Source organism: Parus major, chromosome Z (assembly GCF_001522545.3).
Source record: "Parus major isolate Abel chromosome Z, Parus_major1.1, whole genome shotgun sequence".
In the NCBI taxonomy this organism is placed as follows: domain Eukaryota; kingdom Metazoa; phylum Chordata; class Aves; order Passeriformes; family Paridae; genus Parus; species Parus major.
The window spans coordinates 45,734,532-45,754,258 of record NC_031799.1 but is presented as its reverse complement, the minus strand read 5'-3'; the positions used below and the strand labels follow the sequence as shown (position 1 = coordinate 45,754,258).

The 19,727-nt window shown below is 39.8% G+C and overlaps 1 protein-coding gene across 1 annotated transcript in view; it reads left to right on the top strand.

The window, feature by feature from the left end:
- The window catches only part of SHB (SH2 domain containing adaptor protein B), a 59,953-nt gene that overhangs the window by 3,059 nt on the left and 37,167 nt on the right, over positions 1-19,727 (top strand). The window contains exon 2 of the mRNA XM_015615159.3: positions 12,586-12,703. Coding sequence (XP_015470645.1) covers positions 12,586-12,703 — 118 coding nt within the window. The remainder of the gene's footprint in view (positions 1-12,585; positions 12,704-19,727) is intronic.

The following is a 19,727-nucleotide window of genomic DNA, read 5'->3' as shown; positions in this document are numbered from 1 at the left end:
CTTTATGTGTTGATGGAGAAGTGAGAAGTAGAGGTTTCAGCAAATTCAGTGAGCAATTTTATATCTTCTGTGGTTCATCGTCTGTAAAGAGTTTGGTTAACAGCTCAATTGTGTGTCATACTTGAAAGAGTTACTGGAATGGGAAGGAGATTCAGGAAGGTGCTTGTTTGGTTTGGTTACTTAAAAAAGGGCAAATGGCAAAGTAGGGATAGTGGCAGATGGGTTAGCTGAAATTCCCAGAGGAAAAGGAAAATTGTAAACTAGCTGATTCATGGAATAAAGGGGGTGGAGATTTAAAGCAGTGGCAGACATGATTATATTTTGCAAGATTTTAGACAAAGGCTGGTAAAGTAAACACGGAGATGTAATGTATCTGGGATTCAGGAAGTTTTGATGTGCAGCAGTAGAAATACCGACCAAAGCTGAAGCAGACAAACCCAAATTGCCATGCACCTTTTAGTAATGAGGTGACTAACCTCTACAACAGATGCCCAGTGAGAGTAATCTTTTTCCAGATTAATTTGAATTCAAATTATTAGGTAGGTTTTTTTTTTTATTATTTAGGTAGTACAATTAGGTGGGTTTAGGGACTTCAGCTGTAGTGTTTATCTTCAGTTAAAGGAGAGCAGGGTGAGTTAGAATTCATGGCTGAAGCAGTTCAAGTCCTTCAGTATGGTGGATAAAGAAATTATTTGCTTCCATCTTTAGTGCTGGCTTGTGAGAGCTTAACTTGCTTGCCATAGAGAAGCTAGGGAGTGTGGGCAAGTTGAAACAACCTGTGGTTGTATTCTGGATCAGTCTGGCATCTCCTGTGTTTGTGTAAGAGTAAACGTGGGACATGGTTTAAGACCAACTCAGTAGGCAAACCACTTGTGAATGGAGATCAAAAGAAATAATCTGAAGTCTTCCTGAGTGATTGTCCTCTATGTGGCATTGTGGTGTGTGTAAATCCATGAAATAATAATAAGGTGGGAAGTGCCTGTGTGAGAGGATACTTCAGATATGTTTTTACCTATGACATGTTTGATCCTAACCATTTCTCTGCCAGGTTTTGCAGCTGAAGAACCTGGGATGCTTCCCCAAAACAAGCTGTTTCATACTTCATCGCAGGAAGTTGTTAAGATTTAAAAGCTGGGTTCATAGCATATTGCTCTTTAAAAGACATGTATTTCATAATGAGGAGCATTTTGCACTATCTCTGTTCAGTGGAGACAGAACAATGCAACAGTTCTGTATATCGGATGCAGAAGATGCTGCAAGTTGCAAGATCCATTTCCGCAGGTGTTTAAGAAATTTTTGACATTAATCTCTCTTCTCCATTAGATAGGTTTGTTGGCACAGGTCATTTATGGTATCTGGTAGTGCCTCAAAACAGGGACTCTGAACAAATAAATCCCTAGGCAATTATACACTTAAAATCCAAGCTCCCTATCCTTCACAAGAGAGTCTGGACAAACACTGGCATTGGGGTCTGGAGCCTTCTTACTTCTGGTTTGCTGTTTTGTTACCAACTGCTTGCTGTATATTTAGTTGGTTCTGCAGTCCATGTTGTAATATGGTTGTTGCACTCCATAAGCTGTGATCTATTATTTTTTTAAGTAATATTTAAAATTAGAGCTTTGTCCAGTTTAATTATTATTAGTGTACTTATTGTTACCTCCTATAACTATAATCTCTGTTCAACTTACACAGTATAACCTTACAGTTTAAATTAAAATAAATTAAATTTAAATTAAATACAGCTTAAAGTTCAACCTAAAGCCTGACATTCTAGCTACTTTTGTCAAGCAAGCACTTGGCTACTTTCAAATAGTACAAAAATTTCAATGACAAGACAGGACATAGCTGATGCAGTAGAGAATAACTTGATTCTGCAGTCAGAGTGGATCTAGTACAAAATCATGTGAATGTTGTGTGGCAGCAGCAATCAAGCAAGCAACTGTTCAACCAATCAGGCAACTGTTCAGGACAGTGGAGTTGCTGACTTGATGTATAAAGTTCTGAGAGCACAAACTATGTGTAAGAAACAAGTGCCTTTGCACTAGACTAGCAAAGTAGTCTAGCTTTTTGAACTTCTAACATCTTGAATAAAAGTGATTAGATTCCATACAACATTATTAATATCTTTAGATTGTTAAAGTACTGTTCTAGGGTTGAGCAAATGCTTGTCTTATTTCTGTATATGGAAGGTCTGTATTTTATTTGATCTTTAGTATGTTAAAGATCATACAAGCCACATACCAAGATTCAACAGAATCTTTCAGCTGGTATTTCAAGGTGCACTGAGAAAACACTTGAAAGACATCTAAGCAGTGTTGCAGTTATTTATATCAGAGAATATTATTTCTAGAGATCCTAAACTACAGATGTACCTCAGCGTCTTATTCCCATGTTTAATCCATTGCAGCAGAGTGTCAAGCTGCCTCTCCATGCAGTTGGTTCTAGTTGGATCAGAGCTGGACTGTGAAACAGTCTTTCTCTGCATGCGGTTCCCATTAGTATATGTCTCTTTACCTAAAGAAATAGTCATGGCTGCTGGTCTTGCATGAACTGCTTAGGCAAGGCTATATGTAAAGGCAGCAAGTTATGTTTTTTCTGCTTATCTGTGTTCTTACAGGGCAGCTGTAATGCAGCTAGAAATGCAATTTTTTTCACTTTTGTCAGTCTCGTGATTAAGATACTAGAGCAGACTTGTGAACAGGAAGATATTCAGATTTGACCTGAGCCTTTAGAGTCTGAGTGAATTCAGGGCTTTCTTGGAATGATGTGGTAGGCTGTTCACTTACAAGTATGCTCGGCATCTGCACTGTATGCATAGCTTGGAACACTCTCAGCTTTGGAAGTTATCCAGATTGTCAGAGTTATGGGTACAAAGAGGTCCAAACAGAGAGAGACTATCAGGAAGCAGTTGGAAGACATGGAGATTTAAGGAGGGAGAGGTAGACTTCTGGAAAAATGTATTGTGTATACCTTTACAGTAAGCATCTCTTACTGTAAGAAAGAAAATTCCTTAGCTGCTGTGTTCAAACAAGGGGACAGACTTGCTGTTCTGAACTAAAATATGCTTATTGAACTATTTACTGGCAGACTGTAACCAATCACGTTTCCTGTGGTGTTACTCTGTAAAAAGGCTAATACTTAAGTGTGAGTAACCATAAGGAAATGTGGCAGGGTGGTGGACCTTTGTCCAGTTTCCACCCCTTTCCCCCTCTTTCCATGCAGCTTGTGTATCTAATCACTGTGAATCACTCCCACGTGTCACCCAGTGATCAAGAACATTACTGCATCACTCTTTCATCTGTAGATTGCTATGGCACATAAGAGCATCCTGCAGGATTCCTTATAAAAATTAAATTTTCACTTGTGAAAAAGCAGTAGCTTAACAAAAGTGTTAGCTAAACAAATAATGTTAATAGTAGCAGTGAGCTATGTCCCTATAATTGCTCTTTGTCCTTGTGCTTTTATGTTAATGCATTCAGAATGATAAAACCACTAAGGGTAGGAGGCAAGGAGAAAATGTATTGTTTAACCTCAAAAGGTAGCAGTAACCTGTATATTGCTAAATGTTGGATAAGGCTTGTGAATTGTTGTTGGATAAGGATTGTGAAACAAAAAAAAATTACCTAAAGATGAATGCAGTGTTGAAGTTTTCATGAGTGGTAGAAGAAGACAGGTGAAAAGAGTCAAAATGCCAACATATCTTAACAGGTTCTGAGTTTAAATAAAAGCAAAAACTGTATGATGGATACCATGTATTGCCTATGAAAGGATTTTTCTAAATTATTGAACTGAGTCCAGAGTAGTCCATCAGTGTAGCACTTAAATGTCTTCCATCTTATGGGAACCGTAATATCCATGAATGGATTCTAAATGCCTACTTAATTACATCCTCTAATCTGTGTGTCTTATATCTCTCTGGTGTACACATCTGCTGTCTGATCTCAAACTTGCTACAACAGTCTACAAGTTTATTTAAGTGAATTTAGGTTTTCTTGCTACCTATGTTGAAATTATTTATCAAGTTCTGAAATATACATTATATGTATGTACAAACATGTACATAGAAAAAATATGATGAATATGTAATGTTTAGTTACTGTTATTATTTGTTAATTCATATACATAAACATATGCATTGCTGAAGAAGAGGTTGTGGACATTCCATCTCTGGAGACTTTGAAAATTCATGTGGGCAAGGTCCTGGACAACTTGGTCTACTTTTGGTAGTACCCTTGGTTTGAACAGAAGTGTGGTTTAATTCACAGAAAATACTGAGCTGGAAGGGACTCACAAGGATCACTGAGCCAAACTCCTGGCCCTGTACAGCGCTGTCTCCAAGAGTCACTCCATGTGCCTGAGAGCGTTGTCCAAACGCTTCTTGAGCTCTGTCAGGCTGGGTGCTGTGACCATGTCTCTTTGGGGCCTGTTCCAGTGCCCAACCAGCCTCTGAGAGAAGAACCTTTTCCCAATGTTCAACGTAAACCTTCCCTGACACTGGTTCCTGCAGGTCCTCAGAGATCTCATGGATCCTAAATCTTCATGTAACTGATGTTCAAAAACCACCATGAAGTCTGTGCTGGCAACAGACTTCTAATATGTGAAAATAGCACATTTCAGTAAGGACATTTGTGCAGGACCTTGATCTGCCATGCTGGAGTGCTTTTCTCCATTCTGCAGATGAGTTTGTGCATTAAGTGAATGTGGGGTTAGTCTGATGATAGGCTCTAATGCATATGAGTACAGCAGCTTCTGCAACAACATGAAAAAATGAATAGGCCTCTGTTTAGATTAAGTGCATGTGGACACAGCTGGGCATGGCTGGTCAAGAGTGATCAGCTGGTGATGGTGAGGATCAGCGAGAAGGAGTGAATTGTACTTGTTTCTGTAGATTGTCCTCTGATTTTTCACATGTTCATAGGCAGGTACAGGAGCTGGTTTAGGTAAGTTTGCATGTGAACACAGCAGTACCAAGACTCCAAGCACATCTAAAACAGCACTACACAATTCTGCCACAATAGTGGGCTCACCATAAATGCAGCTTTCTTACTACTGCACGATAGCACACATTCTATTACTTCCAGACTTTTCTTCATAACTGTCCAGATGAGGAAAGAGGTCTGTATTACACTATTTTACATATCCAACTTTAGGTAAACTTGCACACCAGCTGTTAGCATTAGGGCTGTTGTAATGTGTATATGGAAGTAAAACCTTTTATAGGCTGAATAAGGTTATCCAGTTTATTGAGATTCAAAGGGTATTCTAACTGTAAATGAGAAATTAGGCACAGCAAAAAGGGTATGGGAACTCATGTACGTATTTTTAGCCTGATTAATGAGGAGAGAGGATCTGGAAAGGAAAAAGATGAAGCTGTGTTTCTCTTTTTAAACATCAAGTTTGCATGTAATCTCCTAGTTTGCAATCTGTTCTTGTGGCCAGTTTACCAGTGTATTTGCTCGGGTCACTGAAGAAATGTATGTATTTACAAGATTCTTTACTCCCCAGACAAAGGATAGGAGAGATGTTTCTGTCTCTGAACACCTTTGTGTCCTTTCTTGTGCTGACCACTGCCTGGTGGTCTGGTGAAGAATATGGTTTGACTTTTCACTCTTTTGGTGCCCCGTGTCAGTGTGGTTGTATCCTTAACTAACAGTGTGCTAGGCACTGTTTGGAGGTGGAGGAAGTGATATGAGACTGAACAGTTGAAACAGAATGATGATGGATTCTAGCAAGAGATAGGAAAGGACTGTGGTGCAGATCTTCCTGGATAGGTCACTGTTTTTGTAAATGTTACTGTTAAGCACTCTGTTTACACGGAAACAGACATAAGGTGTGGTTTTGGAGTAGTTGTGCATTGTTCAGGAAGTGTGGAAAATTGTTTTACAAAACATATTCTGCTAATGGCATTAGATGGGATAATTTTTTTTAAAACTTTTTTTTAAAACTTTGTTTTCTGAAGGGAACAATACCTGTTAATTGTTCTGCCTCTCCTTCCTTCAATAACTCTTAGATCTATTGAAAAATCCTTGAAGGTGTATTTTCAAATTTGAAATACTCCAGTGGATGAGTCAAGGAAGCACCTATTTCTTTCTGAGGGGAAAGCAGGTACAGCTGCCTTTTTAAACTTTGATCAGGAGCTGGAAGTGCTGCCTTGCCTGCTGTGTGAAGAGTGGTCTCTGCATTGCCCTATGTGAACCAGTGACACATGTGGGATGGGACTTCAGTTACTGCCTGGGAATAGAGGAGAGACATGGAGGGGCAAGAAAGCAAGAACTATTATTTATATCAGCTTGTTAGCAGTTCAGTTCTGTCCCTGTGGGTGTATGGACTTGTAAAAACTGAAGAGCAATTCGCCTTCACTGAGCACTAAACCTTGTATTATGTGGGGGAGTAGCTCTTGAAATCCTGTTACTAAATACTGGGTTTTTTTCCCCCGCAGTACCTCCGGATACTGATAGGGATCAGTTCACAACTCTCTGAGAAACCTTAGGCACCACATTTCCCATCAGTTACCTTCTAGATGAGGTGTGTCAGTCTCTGGAAGTGTGGTTCCTTCCAGCAGCAGAGAGCTAGTGCTGATCTTTCCAATACTCAGATTTAAGACTAGAAGGAAAGGCTCTGTACACACTTGATCTGTGGGGTAGTCCTCTAGAATCATGCCCTAAATTTCTGACTTGTTAGCAAGATATTAAAAGTCCTTGATTTATTTTTTCCTGATACTTTCAGGAACCCGACCATGTACAGATCACTCTGTTAGCAAGTTTTCCAAGACTGTGAATTTTTTTTTAATAAAAGTAGTACTTAGCTACAGGGAGGATTATCCAACATTTTCTTGAATTCAGTGCTTCATGGAAGAAAACCTAAGTGGAAGTCTTCATTAATATGGAAAACAAATCAAGACCAAACTTCACAGTCTTGCTGTATGCAGGCTGACTTTTGTCCAGGCTTCAACATCAGTGACGTTTCTGATGTGCAGTTGCCTGAATATTAGACGACAATACAATTTTTTAGGAAACATCTGCTTAGGACATGTTTGTGATGTGGGACCTGGAGGTTGCTTGGGGTCAGAGAGAGAAATTTGGCATTTATCAGAAATACCATGAAATGAAACAGTGTTATAAAAAAATACCAAACATAGCCCCATAAAACCCCCCCAATCAATACAACATAACAGCAATCAAACAAAATAACAACACAACTCCCTCCATGTAATATTATTAATCATTGTTGGCCAGCATGATGACTAGATGGTTAACCTCTCATAGTAGGGAAGGCTGAGAGAAGTGGGATTGTACAGCCTGGAGAAGTGAAGGCTTTGGGGTCACCTAAATGGAGCCTTCCAATATCTGAAAGAAGCCTACAAGAAATCTGGAGAGGGATTTTAACAAGGACATCTAGTGATAGGGCAAGGGAGGATGGCTTTGAAATGAGAGTAGATTTGTATTACATTTTAGAAAGTAGTTCTTCACTGTGAAGGTGGTGAGACACAGGCACGGGTTTCCCAGAGAAGTTATGGATGCCCCAGCCCTGGAAGTGTACAAGGGAAGGTTGGATGGGGCTCTGAGCAACCTGGTCTATCTAAAGGTGTCCCTGTCCATAGCAGAAGGGTTGGAACGAGATGGTCCTTCAGGTCTTTTCCAACCCAGGCCATTCTAGAGTATCTTGTACTGTAGCTAGAGACTGGTCTTCTGTGAATACAAATTCTCAGGAAGGATGAAGAATTTTTATTACATTGTGTTAAATGTGTTGACTTTGATGTTCTCAGAGACCTATTCACAGTTTTTATGTGCCCTTCTGTATCTTTGCTGACAGACACATGCTGTTGTCTGTGATACTGGTGGGCTTAATTGTAACTCACAAAAGTTGAAAGAGGAATATAAGGTCTGCCTTCATACAGTTGTTTAAGTATGTGTCTGCCCATGGCAAGGAGGTTGCAACTAGAGGATCTTTAAGGTCCCTTCCAAACCCATTCTATTATCTAAATATATATAAATAAAAGAAATAATAAAAATAAATCTTTAAAATATATCTCCCCTAATAAATTCTCCAAAGGCCTGGTGGGCAGGAGAAATCTTTTATATTTTTTGCTACATGTTGTTTATTCTAATTCCTCTTGGATTCTTCTAGAGCAGTGTGTCTTTAATCACAATAGCCACTAAATTACTGAAATAGCTAACAGTTCTGTGCTGATGTTGCTGTATTAAAGATAGCTTGATCTTCTACATTTCCTTTCAATTCAAAAAAGGGATTATCCCTATTTTTTCCGTGTGGTGACTTCCCATTTGTTTCCCTCCATTTCATTCCCTTTAAAATGCTGGGTTTAGTCAAATAGAGATACCTGTGAAATTATGCAGTTAGGTGTGTTCTTTGGTTTTTTCCTGTGGCTGCATATGCAAAATATGCTTTTGTATATGCAAATACCCATTTAAACTTGTACTTAATATGATAATATTTGTCAGACTTTTTTTAAGACTATAAGAACAAAGACTATGCATCAACAGTGAAGCTTGCAACTTAGTTAATATATAATAGAGGGATAAACCAACCACATTCTCAACTTGTATTTAATTTTCTTTGGGGTGGAGTGATTATTGGGTTTTTGATCTTGTATCTGATGATTAACTTTTTAGTTAGTTATGGTTTTTAATTTGTTAACTTGTCTGGTAACTGAGCTGTATTCTTTTTCTCTGTCTTCTGACTTTCAGCTAGCAACCTGCTAGGAAGAGTCCCTGTGAGTGTTCTCTAAATCCTTACAGACTTCTTTTGATAATTGCACTTTTATTTGTGTTAAAGCTTCTTTTGCTTGATGTTACTGATGTCTCAAAATAGTACTACTACATGTACAAAACCAGAAAATAGTATTCCCATACAAATCCCGTATGTGTATGAGATGCCACAGAACAGGCTTGAACAGAGCAGGAATCGGTAGCTGTGGTAGCTCACAGTCCACACTCAGAATATAGATCTTGCATTCTGTCAAAAGATAAGCCACAGGTCTTTGACAATAGCCCTGACAAATGCAGCTGATTTAGACATTAATTTGGAATCTGAATGACTGCCTTCTGGGGATTCCTGATAGCTGTGTTTTAATTTTGATAGATAGGACCTCTGAGGAAGGTGGCTGGATTTGGCAGAGCAGGGAGCCAAATTAAAAGTGTCCTGCTCCAAAGGTCAGCCTCTATGTCTGAATGCTCTCTTTAGCTTAGTTGTACTTACAAAATTTCAACATGTAGCTATTCCTCAAATTGTCTCCAGGGTAGATGTGGCAAATACAGCTTTGTATCCTGGATAATCTGAGACTTCTAGAAGGGATGCTTTGGTAGATGATGGATACTGTTTATTATCTTCTACTTCCTGTCCAGTGTTTGTCAGTCAGTAACATGAAAGAGCAGTTTGTAGACCAGCTGAACGAGTTTAGCCACTTGCCTTGGAAGTGTACTAAATCTAAGCTGTGGAAGGGGCACTGCATGCCTGCCCTAACCTGGGATCTCCTGGGCTGGCCTTGGCCTCTGGACTGTAGAAAACAAGTGCCTGACTCAGACCAGCTTGCTGGGCAGTGGTTGAAAGGCTGTTGGGAGAAATAGAAAAAAACAAAATGCACAGCAAATACCTCTTTCTGGAAAGCTAATGAGCTCTGGTGAACACAAGGGTACACTGGTTATCGCACAGATGAACCTGCTCCTGTGTGCTTGTGGGGAAGAGGTGACAGCATGGTGTTCTCTCAGTGGGTCTTACCTGTGTGGCATGGAGGTGATCAAAATCATGAGCTGCAGAAGCCACACTGCACATGCAAGGCATGCACCTGTGATATTTGTGAAGAAAACTTGTATGTAACATTGGGAAGCTTTTTTTTGAGGACAGCAAGAAAGGGGTATGAGGAGAGTGTATTAATACCATGTGTTATGAAGCAAGTATTTTGTTTATTGTGTAAATGACTAGAAAATTCATGTACTCAGAACCTTCTATTTCATCAAAAGATTTTGTCTGTACTTTGTCTAAGCAAGCATAGAGGCTTAGAAGGTGAGCTCATTAAGGTAAAAGTAGTTTATGTGGAGATGGCAAACAGACTTGCAGAGTAGAAACTCTTTCTGGTTGAGATCTCTGAAAACAGGAAAAATAATCCTCTGAAATATGGTTGTCAAAAGGAGTTCAATTTTACAGTAAGTAAATTTTACATTTTTACAGTAACTATGTTACAATAGAACCAGTAATCATACTCGTTTGAGGTTTTCAAGCAATGAGGTTTTTTTTGAAAGAAGTAGAAATACTTGAAACTTCCTAGAAATAGAGAAATTATAACTGTTAGCAAGTACAGAAGAAATCAAATTCTGGCACTAGCCAGCTGCTACATCTAGCCTGAGAATTACTGAATGTAGTATTTATGGAAAGAGTAATGGTCAGCTGGAGAGTCCTCTGACAGCTCAGCATTGTAAATCCACTTGTAATAAGATACACAGTTTCAGAAAAGGTGAAGAGGCTGCTCTTTTTGCCTGAGTGAGTGCTAAAAAGTCTGTTTGGGATGTGCAGTGGCAGAGCATTGTTTAGTTTGGAGTTTCTTGGATGGCTTTTTTAGGGGGTGGTCTTGTTTGACAGAATCTTTTATGTATCGTTTTCCTCCTAGTATACTTTGGGCAAATGGGCAAGAAGAAACGTCAAAAAGCAATGCTAAGTCCGCTTTCTGTTTTATGTTCTAGTACAGTTATGCAAAGGATTGGCGAGTATTACCTGTCAACACTTGCAAAGCAGAGCAGCACAGGGCACATGCTAGCACCTAGCAGCTCTTTTCTTGACAGGGTTGGAGCAGAAGACATAGATGGCATTTCAACTGCATCACTTTTGGAAATGAAACTGCCCTTGTGACTAGGAGAAATTACTGCTGCGTGATGCACATTGTCGTCTTTGTCTCAAGTGCGTGCAGCTGCTGTCACTTGATTTGCTGCTTGGGCATATGTTGCCAGACAGGGGGGAGGGGACTTTCTCCCCCTTTGTGTTAACTGTTTTTCGAAATAATGAGGGAGTAATTTTGGACGCCAAGTGAAAGAAAGAATTATGTTTTCCCCTCTGTGTGATCCATGTCAGTCTGGTGATTTCTGATCAAAAAAAAAAAAAAGCTTCCAGTCACTTTGAGTGGAGAAAAACACAGAAAAGATAAAATTAAAACGTCAGTCTTGGTAGTAAAATAAGCAAAATAAGTAGTATAAAATTGCAATGTGCCCATTTTATAGTGCCCGAGTAATGATTCTGAAGTGTGTTAGATGTTTTGTTGCCTAATCTTAAAGGAGATCTCTGCCTTTCTTAATAGAGTGTTCATTTATTCCATGGCACTTGTGCAGGTGTTTGATCTGTGAATACTTGTGTGTCCTGTTTTTCTTCTCTGACTGGTGGGATATGCTGGCAGCAGGAGACAGCAGCAGATGCAGCTTCAGTCTCTTAGCTGGCAGTGTATTCCTGGTTCTTTGTTAAAAAGATTGAAGCTGTTGGAATAGCACTGTGCTGTTAGTCTTACTAGTGCTGGTCTTAACAATGTACAGTAATGCAGTTGAAAAATCCCTCATAAATAAAGTAAGCCTTCAGGGCAGAACCCTTTAGGCTTGCCCTGCTTTGAGTGATGAGTTGGACAGGGTGATCTCTTGTGGTTCTTTCCCACCTGAATAATCTTAGGATTTTGTAGGGATTCTGATGTTGAAGCCTGTCTCTGCCTGCTTTGTTTGCATCAGACTCTTTTGCCTGCTGTAGATTACATCTCTGTGCTCTGCAGTACTTCTCACATGAGGATCTCTGCCTTTGCACCAGTCCCCTTGTCACATCCCAGAAACAAAGATTAGCTCTACCACTTCAGTTTTATAGGGAGGAATGATTCCTGTGACTTAATTGACTGAAAAAAAAAAATATATATATAGGACCTACATAGCATACAGTGATTTTGCAGTGGTCAGGAAAGCAAAGTAATGCAAGATCAAGTGTGAGATTTCTTATTGGTGTGTCTTGTCTCAGTTCACAAAATATAAGTACAAATAATGTTATTTTGAGAGAAAGAGTGTCACAGATAGGTTCGAGGATTTAAGTGAGACCTAAAATTAAAAGGCTTCTTATTAATGCAGTGAAAAGAGTAGCCTTAAAATACTTATTTTAAAAGTTTCTAGAAATATTTTCAGTTGTAGCTCATAAACCTTAAAAGCAGAGGAGATGAAGTATGTGCAATGGAAAGAGTGCTATTTTTTTCCTGGATATTAGCAGACTTCTCTAAAAAGAGATTGCACTGGATTGAATTTGCTGACTGGTTGGCTGTTTCTAATTTGTCCATCCCGATTATTCTGTTCCTTGTGCTAGTCAGAAATCTTTTTGACGTGGAGTCTGCCTTTATGAGGTTTCCAGTATGAATAGGAGCACACTTCTATTTCAGTACCATTTAGTAACTGATCTATGGCAATTGTGTATTTATCCTCTGAACAAAGACTGTGCTTTGAAGACAGTATGGGATACAGCCATGTGAAGCTGTTTTTAATTTGCTGATAGGATGTCATTGCCTTCTGCTTTGCACATCTGACTGGAGACTTCAGTAACAGTTACCTTCCTGTCTTTCAGGTATTGATAGCTGATGACTACTCAGATCCGTTTGATGCCAAAAGTGAGTTGAACAGAATGGGCAGAGGGGAGAACACTGGCTATATGGAACCATACGAAGCCCAGAGAATAATGGCTGGTAAGAAAAGACAGTTGCATGTGTGAGCTCCAGTTGCATGGCAGCTCATGTGTATATTATAGCTGCTGTGGAACAGAAATATCCTTTGGCATGGAAAACTGTTTCTGAAGATGCTTAGGTAGGCAGCAGCAAGTGCCATGGAATCATTGCATTTTCCTGCATGTGCCTTTATACCTAAAGATACTGCTCTCTACCTCGCTTTTAAATATAGAAGTTTTGTACTGTCATGCGACAAGATAAAAAAAATAAGAGCACTGGGAGTTGGAGTGTGTATTGCTCCTCTTGGCAACGTGAAGGCTGTCATCTGTGTATGTGGTTGAGATGGCCAAAGTATGACATTGTGTATGAGTTATTCCACTTAAAAACAGCTGATCAGCTTGCTTATGGACATTTTTCCTCAATCAGATTCAGAATTCTTGGTGTCGGAGGAGGGCTGCAGAGCTACGTCTTGCTGTAGCTTCCTTCTTTCCTTCCTTGCTTCTCTGAGGTTTTTTTACCAATAGTCAAAATTAGACACTATAGGATGCCTGTGAGCCTTTAATTGCTGTTTTTCGTAGTGTCCTTCCTTTCCTGTCTATGTAGGGAAGTGGTTACTAGTGATGTTGTACTCCTTTGGACTGTTGGAACTCCTTGTACTGGCAGTATGCAACTCTATTTTCCGTGTATTTTCTTCATCAGGATCAATATCCTACTTGTTGGCTGTGCAGTCTGTGAAATGTTCTGAGGTATGGGGCCATATGTTTTTAATTTGACAAATTGACCAGTCAACACATATCTTTGTGCAGATCAAATGTACATTTCTTGGATTTGTACAGCAGGTCCTGTTTTTCCTCATTTTGTGGTAAAAGTCACTCTTATGCCCAGTTAAGTTGATTGTATGCTTTCCTTTTCTATTGGCAGCTCCTGTTTTGGGCCCTCAGGAAAGATTAATCAGTGGGGGAAGATGAGGCTGTTGGATGCAAAGATCCTTTTTTCATGCAAGTGTTCCTATTTTTCTTTTCTTAAAGCATTTCTGAAGAGAGACACAGGAAATGACATGGAAACAGTTCTTTGGATGTTTTCAGTACCTTACAGAAAGGCTGGGAACTATTATTTCTCATTAGTGTAAATCTATTCATTATAAGTCAAGGAATTTCTCAGAAAATAAAATTAGTCCAAATATTTTCTTGCTCTTCATACAGCAGTGATGAGCAGTTGTAATTTAAGCTATTAAGTATGCAGTGCATTGGCTTGTTTCTTCTTGCATTTAGGACTGGAGTTTGTTCTCTCTCCTTTTCCATGTTAGCCTTAATAAATGAGATATATAGGGGACGATACTGGATGGCTTAGCTGCAGTTAGGGACAGTAGGTCTGTGAGCCATTGCAATTACAAGACATCCTTTTGCATAATTCGTGCTTGGTGCAACTGATAAGCTGTTATATATGCTCCATGTTATTATAAAGGAAACATGAGGAGCTCTCAAAATGCTAAAGGCACTTTTGAAAATAGGGTTTAATTGATTATAATGATAGAGCAAGTGTTCTGAATATTCATGTGACTCAGCTAGTAGAAGATGACTGATATGCCTGTAAAGATGTTTATTATTTTGAGATCTGGATATTTAGTTTCTAGTCATCTTGTCCTAGTGTAGAGAGGGTCTCCCCATAAACCTCCATGGCATCAGGTTATGTTGACTGTATTCAAGCACATATTTTTCTGTGTGGGGATTTTTTATTGCTCAGTTATTGCCTTTGCATTTTACTTGATAAATGGAAATCCAAAGGCATCTTGTTTGAGTTTTTAAAGGTTCTGCTTTTATTTACCCTGTGAGTTCTATGAGGTATCTGCTGCTTCTGAAGAAGACCTTTTGACTGAAGTTTGACTTGCTTCAAAATATTTACTGCTTTGTTATTTTCTTAGTTTTTTGTTGTCTGATGAATAGAAGAATGTCAGATGGCTATCTGTTTAGCCTGACTAACCTGATTAAATCCTTCTGATTGCATTTAATGCAGCTTAATCCTAGAGAGGGGGAATTTGCATAACCCAGCAGAATGCACTGTAGGAGAGACATAAAATAAAACAGTTTTTTATCAGTTATTCCATGTTTACCTGTGTACCCTAACTCTTGAACTCTGGGAATCCTGTGTAAGGGTAGCTGAAATATGACCCTAAAACTTTTGTGTTATGTGCTCCTTGAATTAGTAAAGAATTAGGCAAAAGCAGGTATCCATATGAAATAAGATCCTATTATTTCAATGTGAGAAAGTAAACTTACATCTGAAGAGAAATTCACGATGTCTGAAGTAACTAATATTTTTATTCAGAGTTTATTCTTTCTTCCTAAAAGTTCTGTGGTGTTGAAGTTATCAGGCAGTTTGCTCTGAGCCGATGTTTAATTTAAAAGAAAAGGCAGTCCCTGAGTTGATTTATTTAAATTAATTATTGAACAGTCTATCTGTTCCCATGCTATCTGTGGTTAAAATTCAGTCAGGCTTGAAGTTTCTTCTGCTGATAGTGCCCCCCAAAAGTACTGTCTCCCCACATTTGTTGTTGTGGTGACTGGAAAAAAGAGCAAGCTTTATGACGAGGTTTGGAAAGATTTCTCAAGGAAAGACTTGACCTGAGGCCAAGATAGAGTGTGTTGATAATGTATGTTGATAAGAAGCTATCATCTCTTGTCAGCCAAACACATCTGCTGTCGTATTGGTGGTATTCATAGATGTCTGTCCTTTCCTCAGGAAATCCATGCCAAAGGTTGAGAGAGAATCCCTGGTAATCCAGTTCCTGAAGTGCCGTGTGGTGGGAGTCTCAGCTTGGCTGGGTGTGCACCCAAAGCCGCAGCAACAGGTGTATCTTTGCCTTGTCCACAGCCTATTTGGAGATTTGCTGTCCTTATATGAGTACAAGGAAAGTTCTCTGTGGTGTATGATGTGAAGTATCCTGGACTATTCATGAAGTGAGATTCTAGACTATCTAGGCTATCAAGGATGCATAGCAGCAATAAAGATAGCTATAATTCTGATTTCTAAGGCTTCTGAGTAGTAGGTGGACCTTACTTCTCCCCTTGTATCAGTCTGTAGCTGCTGCAGTGACATCTGGCCTGTCACAGAAAGGAGCCTGTGCTGCTTTACCTGGACTGTAACCAAGCATCACTGCTTGGATCAGGTGTAGAATGTTCTTTATGCTTGAGAGACCTCTGCAGAGAAACAGTGGCTGAAGATGCTGCATTTGAACAGAAGTCAATGGCTGAAACACTGTCAGGTCAGTAAGCTGTGATCATAACATCCAGGCTTCTCTGTCATCCATTCCTCTCAGGGAATGCTAGAGGAAGAGAAGTTAGGTTCCACTTGAGTATTTTCTCCTATCAGCCTGTACTGAATGTCAAATCTCCCCAGAGAGGGGTCTGTTTGTTTCCTGTGGTAATTCCTTTTCCCTGAGAGAAGAAAAGGTTTCCTCAGTTCATGGATATGACTATGGCTATGGTTGGGGAAAATGGGTGCATTTTTTTGCCTTTAAAATTCCCTAAAAGTCATAAAGGCCCTATTCTTGCTATAGCCATATGGGCATGCCTTTCCTCTTTCTCCTGACAGCTGTGCATGTTGACATAGCTCTTCCAGGCATCTCTGCCTTTCAGAAGGAATTAACACCTGAGCTCAGATTGCATGAAACATTTGCAATCAAATGCCAGATCAACGCTGTCTATACCACAGCCTTCTGTGTGCTGCATCATAGAGTGCATCTAAAACTTACCTCTGGAGAAGTATCCAGTTTAGGATCATCATTCAGGTGGAGATATACTGGTAGGCAAGTTGTTGCACAAAGAACTGTGTCATTTTAAGGTATGATAATGAATACTGGTTACAAGAATGAGATAATAAATCTGCATCTGTTGTCCTACTTGGTGCTTGGATTTGAGGAGAGCATCTTGCTTCCAAAAGGAGATATTTTATGCCCTGAGTAACCTCTAACATTTCCCTGATCAGAACAGCTTATGATCTCTTGAGTATGAAGCACCTAGCGTGATACATGCTATAGTGTAAAATTCAGCTTACTTAACAGTAAAATTAAGGTAATTTTAAGTCTCAAAGTAATTTTAAACCATGTCATGGAAAATGGCTGGGTAAGGGGTGGAGGTGGGGCAGTTTGGTGGGAGAGAAAATAGAAAGCGTTATTGAGATATGATGCCTAGCTTGAGAAATGTGTGTTGGCAAAATCACTTCTGTTTTTTCTGGCTCAAGAATTGCATCTTTTCTGTAGAATGGTCAGGGAAGGAGAGATAGGGAAGGCTAAGCCCTTGAGTTAGGACATTGATTTGAAGGGCTAATTAAGCATGTGGTGCATCAGTGCCTTGATTTCTTAGAGATCTAGGAATGCCTCCTAGGAAGGTCTGTACCCAGACAGTCATGATGTACATCACATTTTTCCTTGGTTTTATAGGTCTGACTTAGAACTGTGTCAGAGACATCAGCCTATTTATGGGGTTCTGGCCTCTAGTTCATGCATCTGCCTCAAGGCTGTGGTGGCCAGGGAAAAAACACTCTTCTTGTGTCTCAGAATTCTGAAGACTCAAATGGGTGGCATTTCTGCAAACAGTTTGTTTCCCTGAGATGTAACATACCATGTGGTATTCTTCGTGGAGTAAATGCTATGTTATGTGTAGACTTAAGAAGGTTGTCATAGCCTTCTAGTGATAAAATATACACTGTGCCTCTGTTCTGATCAGGGTAACTCCAGAGGTTTCTCAGGGCATAAAATATCTCCTTTTGGACAGCCGAAGTAGGTGTTACGGGAGGAAATAATTCCATTTGTTATTGATGCATTTCTCATAAGAGTCTAGTTACACATTTGTCCTGGGGACTGGGCATGTTAAATCTTGTAGGTGGGATGTGCTAACCCATGAGATCAGGGAAAGTGTTCACTGTGCATTTGATAAGTCCCAAATCGACATAGGAGCATGCTGCCACTACTGCTTGAACACTGGAAAATCTAAGTAAGTCACAAAAAGGCTTCTGTGCATAAATGGAAAGCTGAATTCAAGTTTCAAACTGGGTAGATAGGCTTGTGTTCATGCTCCAGGGCAGGCGAGTGATGTGGCAGAAGGATCTGTGTGTACTGGACCTGGAGAGCTGGAATCTGTTCCTGGGGATGCTCTAGAGCATTAGGATCATGGTACAGGGATACCTATTGCCTGGCCTGTGTTGTTCACTGCATTCATCAAACTGAGCAATTACGCATTTGCACTACTAGCAAAAGTGAGGATAAACTAAGGGAAGTGTGTGATGAGGAAGGGCAGGGTTTTCATCTAGAAGGGCTTTAGTGAATGTGAGCATTTTGTCAGCAGGAGCCCTTTTAAAATTAAACAAGGGGGTATTAGAGAGAATTCTAAAAGAAAAATCACAGCTTTGTTCATAAGCTCACAACATTAGAATCCTCTTCCTTTCTTCTTTTTCTATATTTATCATCCTGTCTCTATATGCATTGTCCTGGCTGTGCAGTAGATCAGCAGTGAGCAAAACTAACTAGCTCATACTTAGAGATTTTGTGCTTGTCCCTCTTTCCCTGAGGATGCAGACAGTTGAGAGTCCTCTCTAGGTGCAGACCTAGTGCTAGAAGAGTAAATGCCTTCCTGCACTTCAGTGCTTCTTTCTAGGGACTTGAGATAAGAGTCCATGGTTGCATCACAGTGGAATCTCTAATGCATGACAGGCACCCTAGCAAAAACAGTGCACCTTAATTGGGAACTTCCCATGGACATGCTGGGAGAAGTAGCTCAGTCTTCATGCAAGCTATCACAGAAATGCTGGGAGTATGGAGAAAACAGCATTCCCATGAACCTGCACCTACTTCAAAAGGTCTTGGGTGTCAGTTTCCCTTGTAACTAGAAAGGCTGTTTTTTTGTTCAGACATGTAACTTCATCTGAATAGTCACTACAGCACATTGGTGGTGAGTCAGATCTTGTAAAATTCTTTACTGGCTGGCCTCTGGCATGTTGCTTGTTGGCACCAAGTTTACAACTGCAAATAGTTTAAGAAGATCAATGATAACTGCTTTGATAAAGGCTTTGATTAGGATGCCTAGAGTAGCACATACAGTATGGGAAGTTTAGGAAGAATATTTTTCGCTCACTGAAAATCACTGAGCCTAGCTAGCTGACCAGATCTCTAAGCACTGTAGTGACTCTGCAAAATTTTCTGTCTGTCTGTACTTGAGCATGGCAAACAGCTGTAGCCAACACAGAAGAGGCAGTGTGTTTGTCCACTAAGCTGAACAGCTGGCATCATTTTCAAAAAACTTTAAGCACCCTCGCTTGTTCCGACATTAGTGTGTTTCAATTCTTAGTGTGTCTTTGAGGGTATAACAATAGCCATGAGGCTAGCCATGACTGGAAATCAGGGCCAAATGAGAATATATCCATTGTCAATGCTCCTCATGTGGTACTGTGAATTCCTCTCTAGCACTATTATCATCCTGTTTCCAGACTATGTGAGTAGGCCCCATTCTGTAGTACTGTTTTCTAATAGAAAAGTTTTAAGATTTTTTTTTTTCCTTTAAAAGTGTGGAAAAGTGCAAGGTAAGCTTTACTCTTGAAATTCGGTATGTATGTGCTCTCATCTCAGCATTTGCAATGTGGAGAGCCACTGGGTAGGCTTTGAAGAAGATCAGTAGCACAGAAGTGAGCTTGTGACTGGTAAGGAGATGGTTTTATTTATGTGTTGGGAGTTTCCTATAGAGCAGCACTGGAAATCTTGGGGACCTCTTCCTAGAAGTGACAAAGGAGGGATGTCTGATGTGTTCTGAGCATTCCTGTCATTTGAAGCATAAGTGCTAGTGTTACTGTCACCCGCTGCTATCCTGTAGTGCAGAATTCCCTGCAGCTCATGAGAAGTGAGGACATATGCTCTGAACAGCTGTGCTTCTTAAAAGTATGCTGGATGTAATGTTAATTAGAAACCTCCTGGGCTTCAGCGTCTATTTCAAGTTGTTTCTTACTTCATTTGGAATTTGGACAGACATTCCATTGGGCAAGGATTTAAGGGAAATAA